The sequence below is a fragment of the Homarus americanus genome, unplaced genomic scaffold (assembly GCF_018991925.1).
Source record: "Homarus americanus isolate GMGI-L3 unplaced genomic scaffold, GMGI_Hamer_2.0 scaffold54332, whole genome shotgun sequence".
NCBI lineage: Eukaryota > Metazoa > Arthropoda > Malacostraca > Decapoda > Nephropidae > Homarus > Homarus americanus.
This window is the reverse complement of record NW_024744014.1, coordinates 172,684-186,122: the sequence shown is the minus strand read 5'-3', so window position 1 is coordinate 186,122 and position 13,439 is coordinate 172,684. Positions and strand designations below refer to the sequence as shown.

At 42.5% G+C, this 13,439-nt stretch overlaps 2 protein-coding genes across 2 annotated transcripts; one reads left to right on the top strand and one right to left on the bottom strand.

The window, feature by feature from the left end:
• Positions 1-317: 317 nt before the first annotated feature.
• On the top strand, positions 318-8,699 carry LOC121877604 (phospholipid phosphatase-related protein type 5-like). The gene is made up of 10 exons (XM_042383406.1): positions 318-487; positions 2,859-3,044; positions 3,207-3,393; positions 4,874-4,985; positions 5,858-6,098; positions 6,429-6,621; positions 6,770-6,898; positions 7,403-7,543; positions 7,865-8,070; positions 8,267-8,699. Exons 2-10 carry the CDS (start codon positions 2,860-2,862, stop codon positions 8,424-8,426), a joined length of 1,554 nt encoding a protein of 517 aa, XP_042239340.1. The 5' UTR covers positions 318-487; position 2,859; the 3' UTR covers positions 8,427-8,699.
• A 2,094-nt stretch (positions 8,700-10,793) lies between these two features.
• On the bottom strand, positions 10,794-13,262 carry LOC121877609 (protein Ycf2-like). Its single transcript, XM_042383414.1, has 2 exons — positions 12,880-13,262; positions 10,794-12,626 (listed from the first exon to the last, which is right to left on the bottom strand). Exons 1-2 carry the CDS (start codon positions 13,058-13,060, stop codon positions 11,071-11,073), a joined length of 1,737 nt encoding a protein of 578 aa, XP_042239348.1. The 5' UTR covers positions 13,061-13,262; the 3' UTR covers positions 10,794-11,070.
• Positions 13,263-13,439: the final 177 nt, after the last annotated feature.

Here is a 13,439-nt window from a genome sequence, read left to right as displayed (position 1 = left end):
ATACTTTATACCTATATCTGTATATGTATGTGTACTTCCACATATACGCACATAAGTTCAAATACAGCAGTAGAAGGATTTAATAATAATAATAATAATAATAATAATAATAATAATAATAATAATAATAATAAATACAAAACAAAGCAAAAATCATGAAAAAATCCAAAATTACTTAAAATCTTGCACAAAGTAAACAACATTAATGATGCATTTATACGTTGCGTGTTCTGAGTATAGGGACGTTGAGTATACGCAAACATTATTCGAACATATTGGTATAACTCAAGTGTATTCAATTACCACAACACTGACGCTATACTGATAACACACTTCTGCCTTATCTCACACTTATCAGTACCCCGGCTTTAGCGATTTCCACCCTAGCTGATTGGCTGTGTCAGTGTTCGGTTGTACCTGGCTCCAATCATTCGCCGTCTGCCTATACTGTACGTCTCGGTCTTCCCGTTGATATCTACCTGAAATAGTGAGTTGAATTGAACGTTTTGTGTTAATTTATATTTTATCACCTGGCTAAGAGTTGAGAATGGAATATATTTCATAGTGATTACAATTGATGAGGACTTTAGTTCAATCCGGCTTCGTCCACCCTCTACTCCTCGTTCGTCCATTCTACCCGTTGTTGATATCTACCCGAAATAGTGAGTTTAACAGGTAGTTCCGGATATATTTCTACATGAAGACTCGGTTAAGAGCGGAAGGTTAAATATATTTCATTATAATCACTTCTAATTCAATCTAGCTTCATCTCCCATCAACTTACACCGAATCACGTCTCCAATGTAGTTGCTCCAACCTGTTCACCATAACAGAGGCTCAGGTGATAACATTAGTATTGCTGTTCTTTGATAAGTCGACATTGGATTAAAAACAAAATTAGGATCACCTGAAGAATAGCCCTTCCAGGTTATTTCACTGGATGACTACACAGCCTAACTCTATCTGTGGGGGTTAGGTTAGGATTGCGGTTAGGGTTAGCGTTACGGTTAGGGTTAGCGTTACGGTTAGGGTTAGCGTTACGGTTAGGGTTAGCGTTACGGTTAGGGTTAGGTTAAGTTTGATAAGTGTTAGGGTTGTTAATCTTAAGGATAAATAAGCTAGGGGGCTAATCTTCAGGTGATCTCCAAAAATTGTCCTCAAGGCGAAGGAGAGGAATAGAACTGGTATTATGTTGTGAAGATGATGTGTTGATGAGTGTGTACTACGCGGTGGTGTGGGTGTAGAGGGGTGTATCCCGACACACACACACACACAGGCGTCCCATGATGTGTAGAAGCTGTGGCCAAAACAAAAACCACATCTTAAGTTAACGTATTGTGTGAGTCCAGTGTCAAGGAACAGTCCGAGAAGACCGGACAACTTCCCAACTGCACTGGCTAACCATTACCCTGGAACACGATCCGCAAATCGATTAACATCCAGGTTCCCAATTACTGCTGGGTAGACAGAGGCAAGTGGCGTAAAGAAACTTGCTCTTAGATTCACCCTGCCTGGAGATCGAAGACGGGTCCTCTTAATTGCGAGGATTGATACTGACCATTACACCACAGCAACGCACCGTAAAATAGACACATCCACTCAAAGGTATATATTCACACACACACACACACACACACACACACACACACACACATTACTATTATTATTAGCATTTTAATTATCATTAGTTATAGTTGTATTTCATCATCATCATAATTAGTCATCTAAAGCCCGGATACACAGTACAGTAGACGTGACCTTTAGCACTGCACCTGCCTCACCCCCCCCCCAACCTAATACGCCTCACTGATACGCAAATCCCAGATAATAACACCGGATTTAATAGGTATTTCGTTGTTTAAAATTACCAACACCAAGGTTAGTACAGGTATTTTCCCTTACCTGTTAATTTACGTGGTTTTGACGGGTTTGGTTTTGTTTATTTACCTTTTTTCATTATTATTTATTTGCTTTCGTTTTTATTTATTTATTTTTGTTACTTTCGTGTTTATTTGTTTTATGTCTTTAGTTGCGAGTTGTGTTACGTGTTTATTAATTTAATTTATTTTTTATTCTTTTCGTTTATTATTCATCTATTTATTTTGTGTATGTGTTCGTTAATTTATCTTATTAACTTTATGTATCTAAGTCTTTACTGTATGTATGTACCAGGGTATGTTTGTATTTTCTTATTTTGTGGTTAAACTTACAGGAAACATCATTATTTAAGAACATGAGAATAAAGGAAACTGCAGCGGGCCTGTTGTCTCATACTGGGCAGTCCAGTTTACACCCAACCCCTATCGCTCATACAGTATATCCATTCACCCTATGTTTGAAGCTATCCAGCGTATTCGAGTTAATGATGATGTTTGTTAACTTGTTCCACTCGTCCACTACTCAATTTCCAAACCAATGTTTACCTATCTCGCGCCTAAATATAAATTTGTCTAATTTAAACCCATTGTTACGAGTTGCGCCTGGTTGGATAGTTTGAGTACCTTTGTTATATCAAATTTGTTTAACCCTGACTTCCATTTATACACCTCGATCATATCGTCCCTCACTCTTCGTCTCTTGAGGGAGTGCAAATTAAGATGCTTTAACCTGTCTCTGTACTCAAGATTCCTAATGCCTGGGATTAGCCTCGTCATTCTCCTGAAAAGTTTCTAGGGATTCGATATCCATTCTGTAGTACGGTGACTAAAAATAAACCGCATAATCCAAGTGACGTCTCACAAGCACAAGATATAGTTTTAGGATAACCTCGCTAGTCTTGTAACTAACACGCTTTTGTTTGAACCCAAGTACTTTGTTAGCCTTTTATGAATAATTATCCACATATACTTCTATTCCAGCATGAGTGAAAGGAGAGAGACGAGGAAGAGGAGGGGTGTGGGAGGGTGGAGGGACGGGGCAGTGAATGTGAGGGAGGAGGAAGGGGGAGAGGACGTGGCTAGAGTAACCAACCAGCTCCTCTTACCTGTGTCTTTCCTCGATCTGATCATCACTGCCGGCCTGTGTGCCCTCAACTACTTCCTCAGGTTAGTGGTGTGTGTGTCTGCGTCTGTCTGTCTGTCTATGCCATTGTAGTCTTCTGTGGTCTCTCTCTCTCTCTCTCTCTCTCTCTCTCTCTCTCTCTCTCTCTCTCTCTCTCTCTCTCTCTCTCTCTCTCTCTCTCACTTACTCTCTTCCTCGCAACACAGATATGACGTTGACGTACGCGAGGACTGCAGTTTGGTCAACTGGGACGGGGTCAAACTACCGTGCACGACCTTGGCTGACCTCTCCTACCCTCACTACTCTGACGACGACTCAGCTTCCGGTAGTGTCTCGTTCGCCCTCCCTGAGTCCATCTTCTTCACCTGCTGTATCGTGGTGCCCTGCTGCCTGGTGAGTAGATGATGAACAGGTGCCTTTAAGTTCATTTAATTTAGTCTACAGACCTTAATGATTAATGTTTACGAAGGTTAATTAAACATTTTAAAAAAAATGAGAATAAACACAAGGTTACTGTATCTGAAGATCAAAATGAGTTTAAACTTATTTCAATATGGGATAAAGGCGCTGGTAGTACTGTAAATGTTAGGTCAGTACTTTGCCAGGGTCACAAATGTCAACAGTTGAGGAGACACCAGAAGCAGTGAAGTGTCGTGCTGCTGGAGAAATTGTTAGAAAAGAATAAGTTATACAATAGGGAAATAAATGAAGAAGCAAGAACAACGAAAGAAATATTATAGATTTATATAACAAAGACAAGGAGATATTTTGGTTTTATAAATAAGGTAGTAGGCAGCTATCAAACAGGGAGGTACTGCCGCCTGGGAAGATATTGGAAGCATAAGGTGTTGTCTAATGGTAGACCCTGCTGCCATACGTGACCAAGTCCCAGGTTGATGATCTGACTTTCTGCCTCATTTACACATAATTGCAGGATCTCAATTGTTTCTCTTACTTGGACAACACAACATACATACAGTATATCGTTTCTCACTCTTGATTTATTTTTTGTTTTTGTATTTATTTATGGTTATTATATTATTTTTATTATTTTATTTTTATTTTATTATATTTTTATTTTGTTATTAATTTTTATTAATTATAATAATAATAATAATAATAGTTATTATTATTATGATTATTATTATTATTTATTTTTTATCCCAGGCCCTGATGTGGGTCAGTGACCTGTGCCCGGGTGAGCTAATCCCCGTAAAAAGAATAAAAATAAAAATGGATAATGGTAAAAATAATACAAGAAATAATTGGTGAAATTGAGGGTATAGGAGGACCAGAGGAAGGGGGAGACTGGTGGATGAATGAAATTATAGGTTGTGGTCCCCAGAAAGCTACAAAATCTACGAGAATTGGTAGTGTGTGTGTGTGTGTGTGTGTGTCCGTTCTGTCTGTCTTTGCCATTGCAGTCTTATGTGACTCTCTCTCTCTCTCTCTCTCTCTCTCTCTCTCTCTCTCTCTCTCTCTCTCTCTCTCTCTCTCTCTCTCTCTCTCTCTCACTTTTGATTGATTGACTCTATTTATAAACCCTTACATAATTTATACAGAATTTCCCCTCAGTTTTTAATATTTATATGTATAACTTAAATAATTAATTAAACGCTATATAGTAGATTAATATATAGACAAATAATTAAATCAATGATAAATGTGAATAAATAAGTATATAATTAAATGGAAGAATAAATTAATAAAGAATATACAGATAAATACAAAATAACTACAGAGAAATAATTAATACATACATGATTATATAGATTATTAGATTATAACTAAATCAAATAGGTTTTATAACTCAATGAACTATTACCAACACCTCAGACACACACACACCCTGACCTTCCCATACCTTCGTCAGGTACTGGTGGCGGAGGTAGCGAGGACCCAGTACCCCAAGAGGAAGGTGAAGCTGGTGAAGAGTCTTGGCTTTATTTTCCCTCTCACAGTACGGAGGATCGTTCGCTTCATAGGTGAGTACTTAAGAGGGCGTTGGTGAGTACTTAAGAGGACGTTGGTGAGTACTTAAGAGGACGTTGGTGAGTACTTAAGAGGACGTTGGTGAGTACTTAAGAGGGCGTTGGTGAGTACTTAAGAGGACTCAGGCAACCCACCCCTCCATCTACCTTATAGTCTTACGTCGTCTATATTTATCATGTCATCTATAGTTTAATTTCTCAGGTGAGTTAAGTGTATATTTGGGGGGGATCATGTGAAGATTAGACACCCCAGTTTATTTCAACTTAAGATTAACCATTTTTTACGCTAACCTAACCTAACCTGACCTGGTATAGCCTAGCCTAACCAGTAATACTTAATCACTTATTTATTTTTTTGTTTCCTTGATGTTTAATGACCTTATTTACTTGTCTAATTTGCATATTAATCTTTATTCCCGTTGTTATTATTCTTTATTTTGTTATTCTGATTGTTATGCTCTAGATAAATGGAAAAGACGTAAAGAGTGACAGATGGAAAGATAGATAGATATATTTATGAGTTGTGTTAAAGAAAAATAATTATCTTCTCACCTTGTAATCAAATCGTCAGTAGATAAGTCACTCCAGGTGGTGATATGGCCGGTGACTATGACCTGTTGTGTACCTGTTAGAGTATTGTTAATGAGGTCAGATCATGTCAGGGATAGAACCTCAACCATACCTGTTCTGTACCTGTAGGGGTTTGGTAAGGAGGTGGTTTAAGGTGATTTAGTGTTAGTTACCGTTAATGTATGCGTTTAATTAAATGTAACCTAACCTAACCTCACCTCACCTAACCTGGTGTATGAGAGGTCATCAAAAGATCAACATAACATACCATTTACCTGTGTGTATGTATCCCTCAGGTACCTTCCTGCTGGGGGGCTCGGCGACGGGGGTGTTAGTAACAGTGATGAAGCTGGTGGTAGTGTCCCCCAGACCCCATCTACTGGCTGTGTGTGGTAGTACAATCAATGACCTCCCCGAGGAGTGTGTCCACAACCTCACCTGGACCCCTCAGTTGGTGTGTGACGGTGCTCCTGACGCAGTACTACACGAAGCTCTCAGGTCCTTCCCTTCCTACCATGCTGCCCTCGCTGTCTACTGGTCAGTCTGTTTGTTATGGTTCTGCTGATAGGTTAGGTTAAACAGATAGGTGGATGGTGTAAATAGATTGATAGATATTCAGTAAAATCGTCATGCTCGTTTATATTGATTCAACATGTATATAGACAATGCAGGTATACCAAAAAAAATCTCACGTTTAAAACACAAGAGGAAGATCACTCAGTCTTATCACACTGCAGCGTTTACCTGTGAGGGAAGACTAATTACCTTAAAAGTCTATTCTTCCTATTAATTACAGGTATATAAAGGAGTGTTTGGTAATTTCCTGCAGTGTCAACAGGTTATCATAATGTGACGGTGTTATTTCAGTGGTGTGTGGACGTGGGTGTACCTCACGCGGGTGGGGAGGGTGAGGGGCGTGTACGGTACCACCCTCATGCTGGTGGGCGGGGTGATGGTCATGATGTCAATAGGCGCCACCCACGGCATGCTCACCTACCAATCATCTGCCACTGACGTCATTGTAGGCGGACTTATCGGTGCTATCGCGGCATTGTATATGGTGAGTAACTCGCTACATCATGGTTCACACACTATACTTTTCTCCTAATACTCAATCGCCAAAATAACATCTGTGTCCTTAAACCTTCACTCCCTTGATACTCTGTAGGTCCTCACCCACCTTCACCTTCTGCGTGTTTCCCCTTCAGGCTTACGGTATCGTCCACGGGTTCAAGGAGCGCAAGTGGCGGGTGCAAATGGTATCTGCAGGAGCCTACGACGATCCTAAGCTCATGCCCTTCAGGCCCCTAGGAGGTTCCCCCGTGTCTAACCACCAGGTGAGTGTACTGCTAATTACAGGTGAGTGATAGGGAGAATTAGAAAGAGGAGGAGGAAGAAAACTGAAGGTGGAATGGAGAGAGATAAAGATAAAAGGAGATAGATGATAAGTAATGGAAGATAAGGAGACTAAGAGACTGACGGGAGGAAGATATGAAGGAAAGAAACAGAGAGGTTAAGATAAAAAAGGAAGATTGTGAGAGAGAAAATTAGACAGAGAAAGATGAGATAAAATAGATAAAAGATAAAGACTAGAGAGAAAGAAAAAGAACATGAATAAGTAAACAAAAGACAAAGAGGTGGATAAGGTGATTTGGTTGTAGGTATAGACAGAAAATGATAGAGAAAATGAAGAAGAATGAAAGAAAAGGAGAAAATGAATCAAATTGAAAAAAGAAGAATGAAAGAAAATAAATAATCTATAGAACGAGAGAGCTTAGGTAATGCATGTATACTAGATAGCCAATTCTTAATTGAGTCTTCAAATCCACTACTATTTCCAGAAAACCAAGTCGGTGGTGCTACAGGTGGACGATTCCTCCTCTTCGTCAGGCAGCGACTCTGACGGCGACTCAGGCTACGACAACCTGGCCTTCTTCAGCGACACCTTCCGCTTTTTACCCCGCCCTACCACCGTCTCTAGGGTGAGTGGGGAGTGTGGGAGGTTATGAGGGAGTGTGGGAGACTGAGAAGGAGAGTGGGTGGGCTGTGGAAGGTGGTGAGGGAGTGTGGGGGCTGGGAAGAAGAGTGGGGGACTGTGGGAGGTTGAGAGGGTGCGTGGGAGGCTGTGGGGGGCTGTGAAGGAGTGTGGGAACAGCAGTAACAAATAATAATAATAAAACAAATTATTATTATTATTATTACTGTATTATTATTATTCTTATTATCAAACTGGTATATGTTAATCCGTCACTAACGTCTTATGTTTGTAAAGTTATATATTAATACTACACTTACTCCCTCAGACTGGAGGTCCTCGCGGCAACACAAACAACCCACCAGCACAAGCTATCAACTCTGTCGTTTTGGCTCCCCCTGCTCCTCCCCCACCACCTCCACCTCCCCCACCACCCCCACCTCCACCAACTGGCCCACCCCCCAGGTACTCACGACCAGACCCCACCCCATGGGCTACTTCCACCAGCCGCCAGTACAACGTCCCTAGGCAGAGGTGAGTATTATTAAACCCTGGTGGTTAAGACACTGGTGTAGTTGTAGTGTACTTTATAAATAATACGTTGGTCAAAGAAACTAATATAGTATGGTAGAAATTAACTTACCTAACCTAATCTGACTTAACCTAACCTATCTGAACCCAATCATACTTAACCTAATCTAACCCAATCCAACCCAACCTAACCTAACAGATACTCAGCACCTGCCCCAACACCTCACGCCCCAGCATACGATGCCTCACGTACACAGCCCCACCGTCCGGGTAACCGCAGGGAGGTCCTCTTCGCCTACCCAAACCGCGACTCCGACACTCTGCCCCGCGCCAGAACCGAGACAGCCTCTTACTTCTGATTCTAAACTTTAGTTCAAGAACCTCGTTGATAATGTTGTTAAAAGTGTATAATTCCAATGTGATTAATGTGATAGATTGCATGTACGTTTATAGGAAAGAATATATGAATGTAATTGATCCATGTAATGTATATAGTTACTGTATATATACGAATGCACACACACACACACCATTCAAACAAATACCTCAGTTCCCGTATGTTCTGGTAAATGATTGAATTTAAAACACAAAAATCATGAATGTGATTAAATGAGATATAAATACAGCTAACACAAGATTGTGTCATTACAGACCTTGTATATAAATTAGTACAAATTGTTTTCTCTGGCTTGCTGTACTTTATGTATCTATCAGTAAGGGGAGAGTTAAACACACGGTCACTAATTTTGTAAACTCGAGTACAAATATACTAATTCTATTTCTTGTTGATGTTTGATAATGCATTCAACTATATAATGCCGGTAAGTGTCTGTGTGTCTGTTTTTCTGTGCATCCGTCTGTGTAAAATAGAGAGCATTATGACATCTGCTTGGTGTTGGGGAATTAGATGCAGGGATTAAATTAAACTCATTTTCCACATGTTATAAACCTTTACCAAGTGAGAGATATTTTTATTAAGATAACATGAACATATACAATTACTCATTATTTGTGAACAAAATACATTGTTAGATTGAAATAAGTCTACAGTCATATGAGTGGTTAACATATTGAAAGAACAATAAATTGATACAGTATAAAATAAGGCGATTAATAACAAGAGATAACAATTGTATGAACGCAGCGTGGGAGTGATTGTAAAGGAAATTTAAGCAAATCATAGTTGACACTTAGGATTGTTATTAGTAATGTTGGACTTACACGTGGTGTGAAGTACCAGCCAGGGAACGTAACGATAAGAGAACTGCAACTGTTACAAGGTGATGGGAGGTGACTACTTTACATTCATTCGGCTGTTCTCCATCTATGGTAACAAGATATACTGACACTTTAGCTTTCAACATTTTGGTTAATTGTGCTTAGTTTTGCTATGCAGGGAGTTGCTCTCACCACATGACAAGTAAGTAAACAACTCGGGTGCTGAGAGACATAGTTTACAAGAGTGTGGACAGCGTCCCCGGACGTACTGTTGCCACTGACAGCGTCAGGGTGAGGGCACACACAGCCACCGCCCTGCACCCAGTACACACACTCCCTGTTACCGTCAACACACCCCACCGGATCCACCGAGGAACGCAGGAGTGGCCCATTGCTGCCGAGGACCAGAGCGGCCTGTGAGGGACGTAGAGGGTCCATCAAGTCGAACAGGTCAATGATGGTGCCTGGTGCTGGGGCGTCAGGGTCGGTGGGTCCCCCTGGTTGGAACACTGACGGCACTTCTTTGTCCTCAGCCACGGCTCCTGAGTCATGTGTGTGTACAGTCAAGGAGGGGTCTTGTACGTGTCCAGCGAAGCTGGGATCTTGTGCATGTACAATCAAGCTGAGATCCTGTGTCTGTATAACCAACCTGGGGTCTTGTACGTCTACAGTCAAGCTGGGATCCTGTGTATGTGCAGTCAAGCTGGGATCTTGTGTGTGTACAGTCAAGCTGGGATCCTGTATGTGTTCAACAGAGCTGGGATCTTGTGTGTGTACAGTCAAGCTGGGATCTTGTATGTGTACAGTCAAGCTGGGATCTTGTGTGTGTACAGTCAAGCTGGGAACTTGTGTGTGTACAGTCAAGCTGGGATCCTGTGTGTGTACAGTCATGCTAGGATCTTGTGTGTGTACAGTCAAGCTGGGATCCTGTGTGTGTATACAGTCAAGCTGGGATCTTGTGTGTGCGCAGTCAAGCTGGGATCTTGTGTGTGTACAGTCATGCTGGGATCTGGTGTGTGTTCAATAGAGCTGGAATCCTGTGTGTGTACAGTCAAGCTGGGATCTTGTGTGTGTACAGTCCATGCTTTCAGGATCTTATTATTGTGTACCCAGTGATCAAGCTGGGATCCTGTGTGTGTATACAGTCAAAGCTGGGATCTTGTGTGTGCGCAGTCAAGCTGGGATCTTGTGTGTGTGTACAGTCATGCTGGGATCTTGTGTGTGTACAGTCCAAGCTGGGATCTTGTGTGTGTACGATCAAGCTGGGATCCTGTGTGTGTATACAGTCAAGCTGGGATCTTGTGTGTGCACCCAGTCAAGCTGGGATCTTGTGTGTGTACAGTCATGCTGGGATCTCTGGTGTGTGTTCAATAGAGCTGGAATCCTGTGTGTGTACACAGTCAAGCTGGGATCTTGTGTGTGTACAGTCAAGCTGGGATCCTGTGTGTGTATACAGTCAAGCCAGGATCTTGTGTGTGCGCAGTCAAGCTGGATCTTATTATTGTGTGTACAGTCAAGCTGGGATCCTGTGTGTGTACAGTCATGCTAGGATCTTGTGTGTGTACAGTCAAGCTGGGATCCTGTGTGTGTATACAGTCAAGCTGGGATCTTGTGTGTGCGCAGTCAAGCTGGGATCTTGTGTGTGTACAGTCATGCTGGGATCTGGTGTGTGTTCAATAGAGCTGGAATCCTGTGTGTGTACAGTCAAGCTGGGATCTTGTGTGTGTACAGTCAAGCTGGGATCTTGTGTGTGTACAGTCATGCTGGGATCTTGTGTGTGTACAGTCAAGCTGGGATCCTGTGTGTGTATACAGTCAAGCTGGGATCTTGTGTGTGCGCAGTCAAGCTGGGATCTTGTGTGTGTACAGTCATGCTGGGATCTTGTGTGTGTACAGTCAAGCTGGGATCTTGTGTTTGTACAGTCAAGCTGGGATCTTGTGTGTGTACAGTCAAGCTGGGATCTTGTGTGTGTACAGTCATGCTCGGATCTTGTGTGTGTACCGTCACAAGAAGGTCCTGACTGGGCTGTAGAGGAGGGTCAACCACACGTGAGGGCAAGGTGTCCTCGCTGCTGCTTACGATGCCGGCTGGCAGGCGGGGAGTGTCGTATCCCTGGTCCACTACTGACACACCTGACTGATCTGCTTCCCTTTGTACCTCTTCCTCATCCAGCTGGACCTCTTCATCATCCAGCTGGACCTCTTCATCATCCAGCTGGACCTCTTCATCATCCAGCTGGACCTCTTCATCATCCAGCTGTACCTCTTCATCATCCAGCTGGACCTCTTCATCATCCAGCTGTACCTCTTCATCATCTAGCTGTACCTCTTCATCATCCAGCTGTACCTCTTCCTCATCCAGCTGTACCTCTTCATCATCCAGCTGGACCTCTTCATCATCTAGCTGTACCTCTTCATCATCCAGCTGGACCTCTTCATCATCCAGCTGGACCTCTTCATCATCCAGCTGGACCTCTTCATCATCCAGCTGTACCTCTTCATCATCCAGCTGTACCTCTTTATCATCTAGCTGTACCTTTTCCTCATCCAGCTGGACCTCTTCATCATCCAGCTGTACCTCTTCATCATCCAGCTGTACCTCTTCATCATCCAGCTGTACCTCTTCATCATCTAGCTGTACCTCTTCCTCATCCAGCTGTACCTCTTCATCATCCAGCTGTACCTCTTCATCATCCAGCTGTACCTCTTCATCATCTAGCTGTACCTCTTCCTCATCCAGCTGTACCTCTTCATCATCCAGCTGTACCTCTTCATCATCCAGCTGTACCTCTTCATCATCCAGCTGTACCTCTTCATCATCCAGCTGTACCTCTTCATCATCCAGCTGGACCTCTTCATCATCCAGCTGTACCTCTTCATCATCCAGCTGGACCTCTTCATCATCCAGCTGTACCTCTTCACCACCCTCTCCCTCACCAGATGACAATGCTGAGGAAAAGTACGTTGTCGTGGATTGAGATTTCGGATTGATTGTGTTGGAAGTTGTCGGGGAATCCAATGGTATGGCTTCTGTCGGGGAATGAATCTCTCCGTCGGAGGCATGCATTTCGGGGTCGTTTTCAGCATTGATAGCCGTAACGTGGACGCCATCTGATGTTGGAGTATTGTGTGAGAGTGCTAGGTCCGTCACTACCTCTGGTACAACTTGGTCATCACCACCCCCAGGAGACTCCATCGTGGGATGGTGAGTTGCGGGGTGTATGTTGTTGGTATAGAAGCCGTGGTTGGTGGAGGGCACGAGGACTGTGGCTACATGTTGCCAGGCTGGGTCATTTCCGTTCAGCCGCTGTCCCTCACCCCTTAGTGACGTCATCAGGCGCTCTGCAGAGACAATGATGGAGTTCATTAAAAATAATAATTTGTAGTGTTTTAAGCAGTGGTGTGGTGTAACTGATTTTTGGAAAGATAGACCTGAAGTCTTCTTCCAAAATGTGCGTGGATAACAGAAGAACTACCGTAAAATTATGAATCTTTAAATGAATGGAATATAAAGTCTAGACTCTAGAGATAGAGTCTTATTAACACTAAAACAAACGTGAGTGTGAAGCGACACTGAGGTCAGAGAAACACTCACCTAGAGCAGGGTCGCCGGGCAGGCTGACCTCACGCAGTGTCAGGTAAGGGTCCAGTATCAGCCACGAGTCTACTGGCTTTCCCATCACCCCCACACTTGACATTACTGCCAGGAACACAAGGCACCACATCGTTACCAAGTGTCTAGTCACTCTTGTTACTGATTTTACGTTTGCAGCCATTTAATAATAGTATTTTTCTTGATTAAAAAATTTTCAATGATCTGTGAAACAAGGAGACAGCTGCTTGACCTGACTCGGCTCGTGGCCGCGTCTGTCCACTGTCTGACCTCACCTTGGTAACCCGTAAGGTGTAGTCTCCCTCGACCCGAAGATGTATATCCGTTTGTGTTGCCAGACAGTATAATCACAAGCAAAAATACTACTCATAAATGTTGTAAATGTAGAAGCTAATAAACCCAAAGCACAATTAAAGGAAATGGTTGAATTGTTTGTGTGTTTTTGAAGACTGTTTACCTTACCTGATAGTAATACATTTTCGAAAAATATGATAACGTGAGTCACCTGTTAAGGCCCCAGGTGGTGAAAGTTGTTTACATCA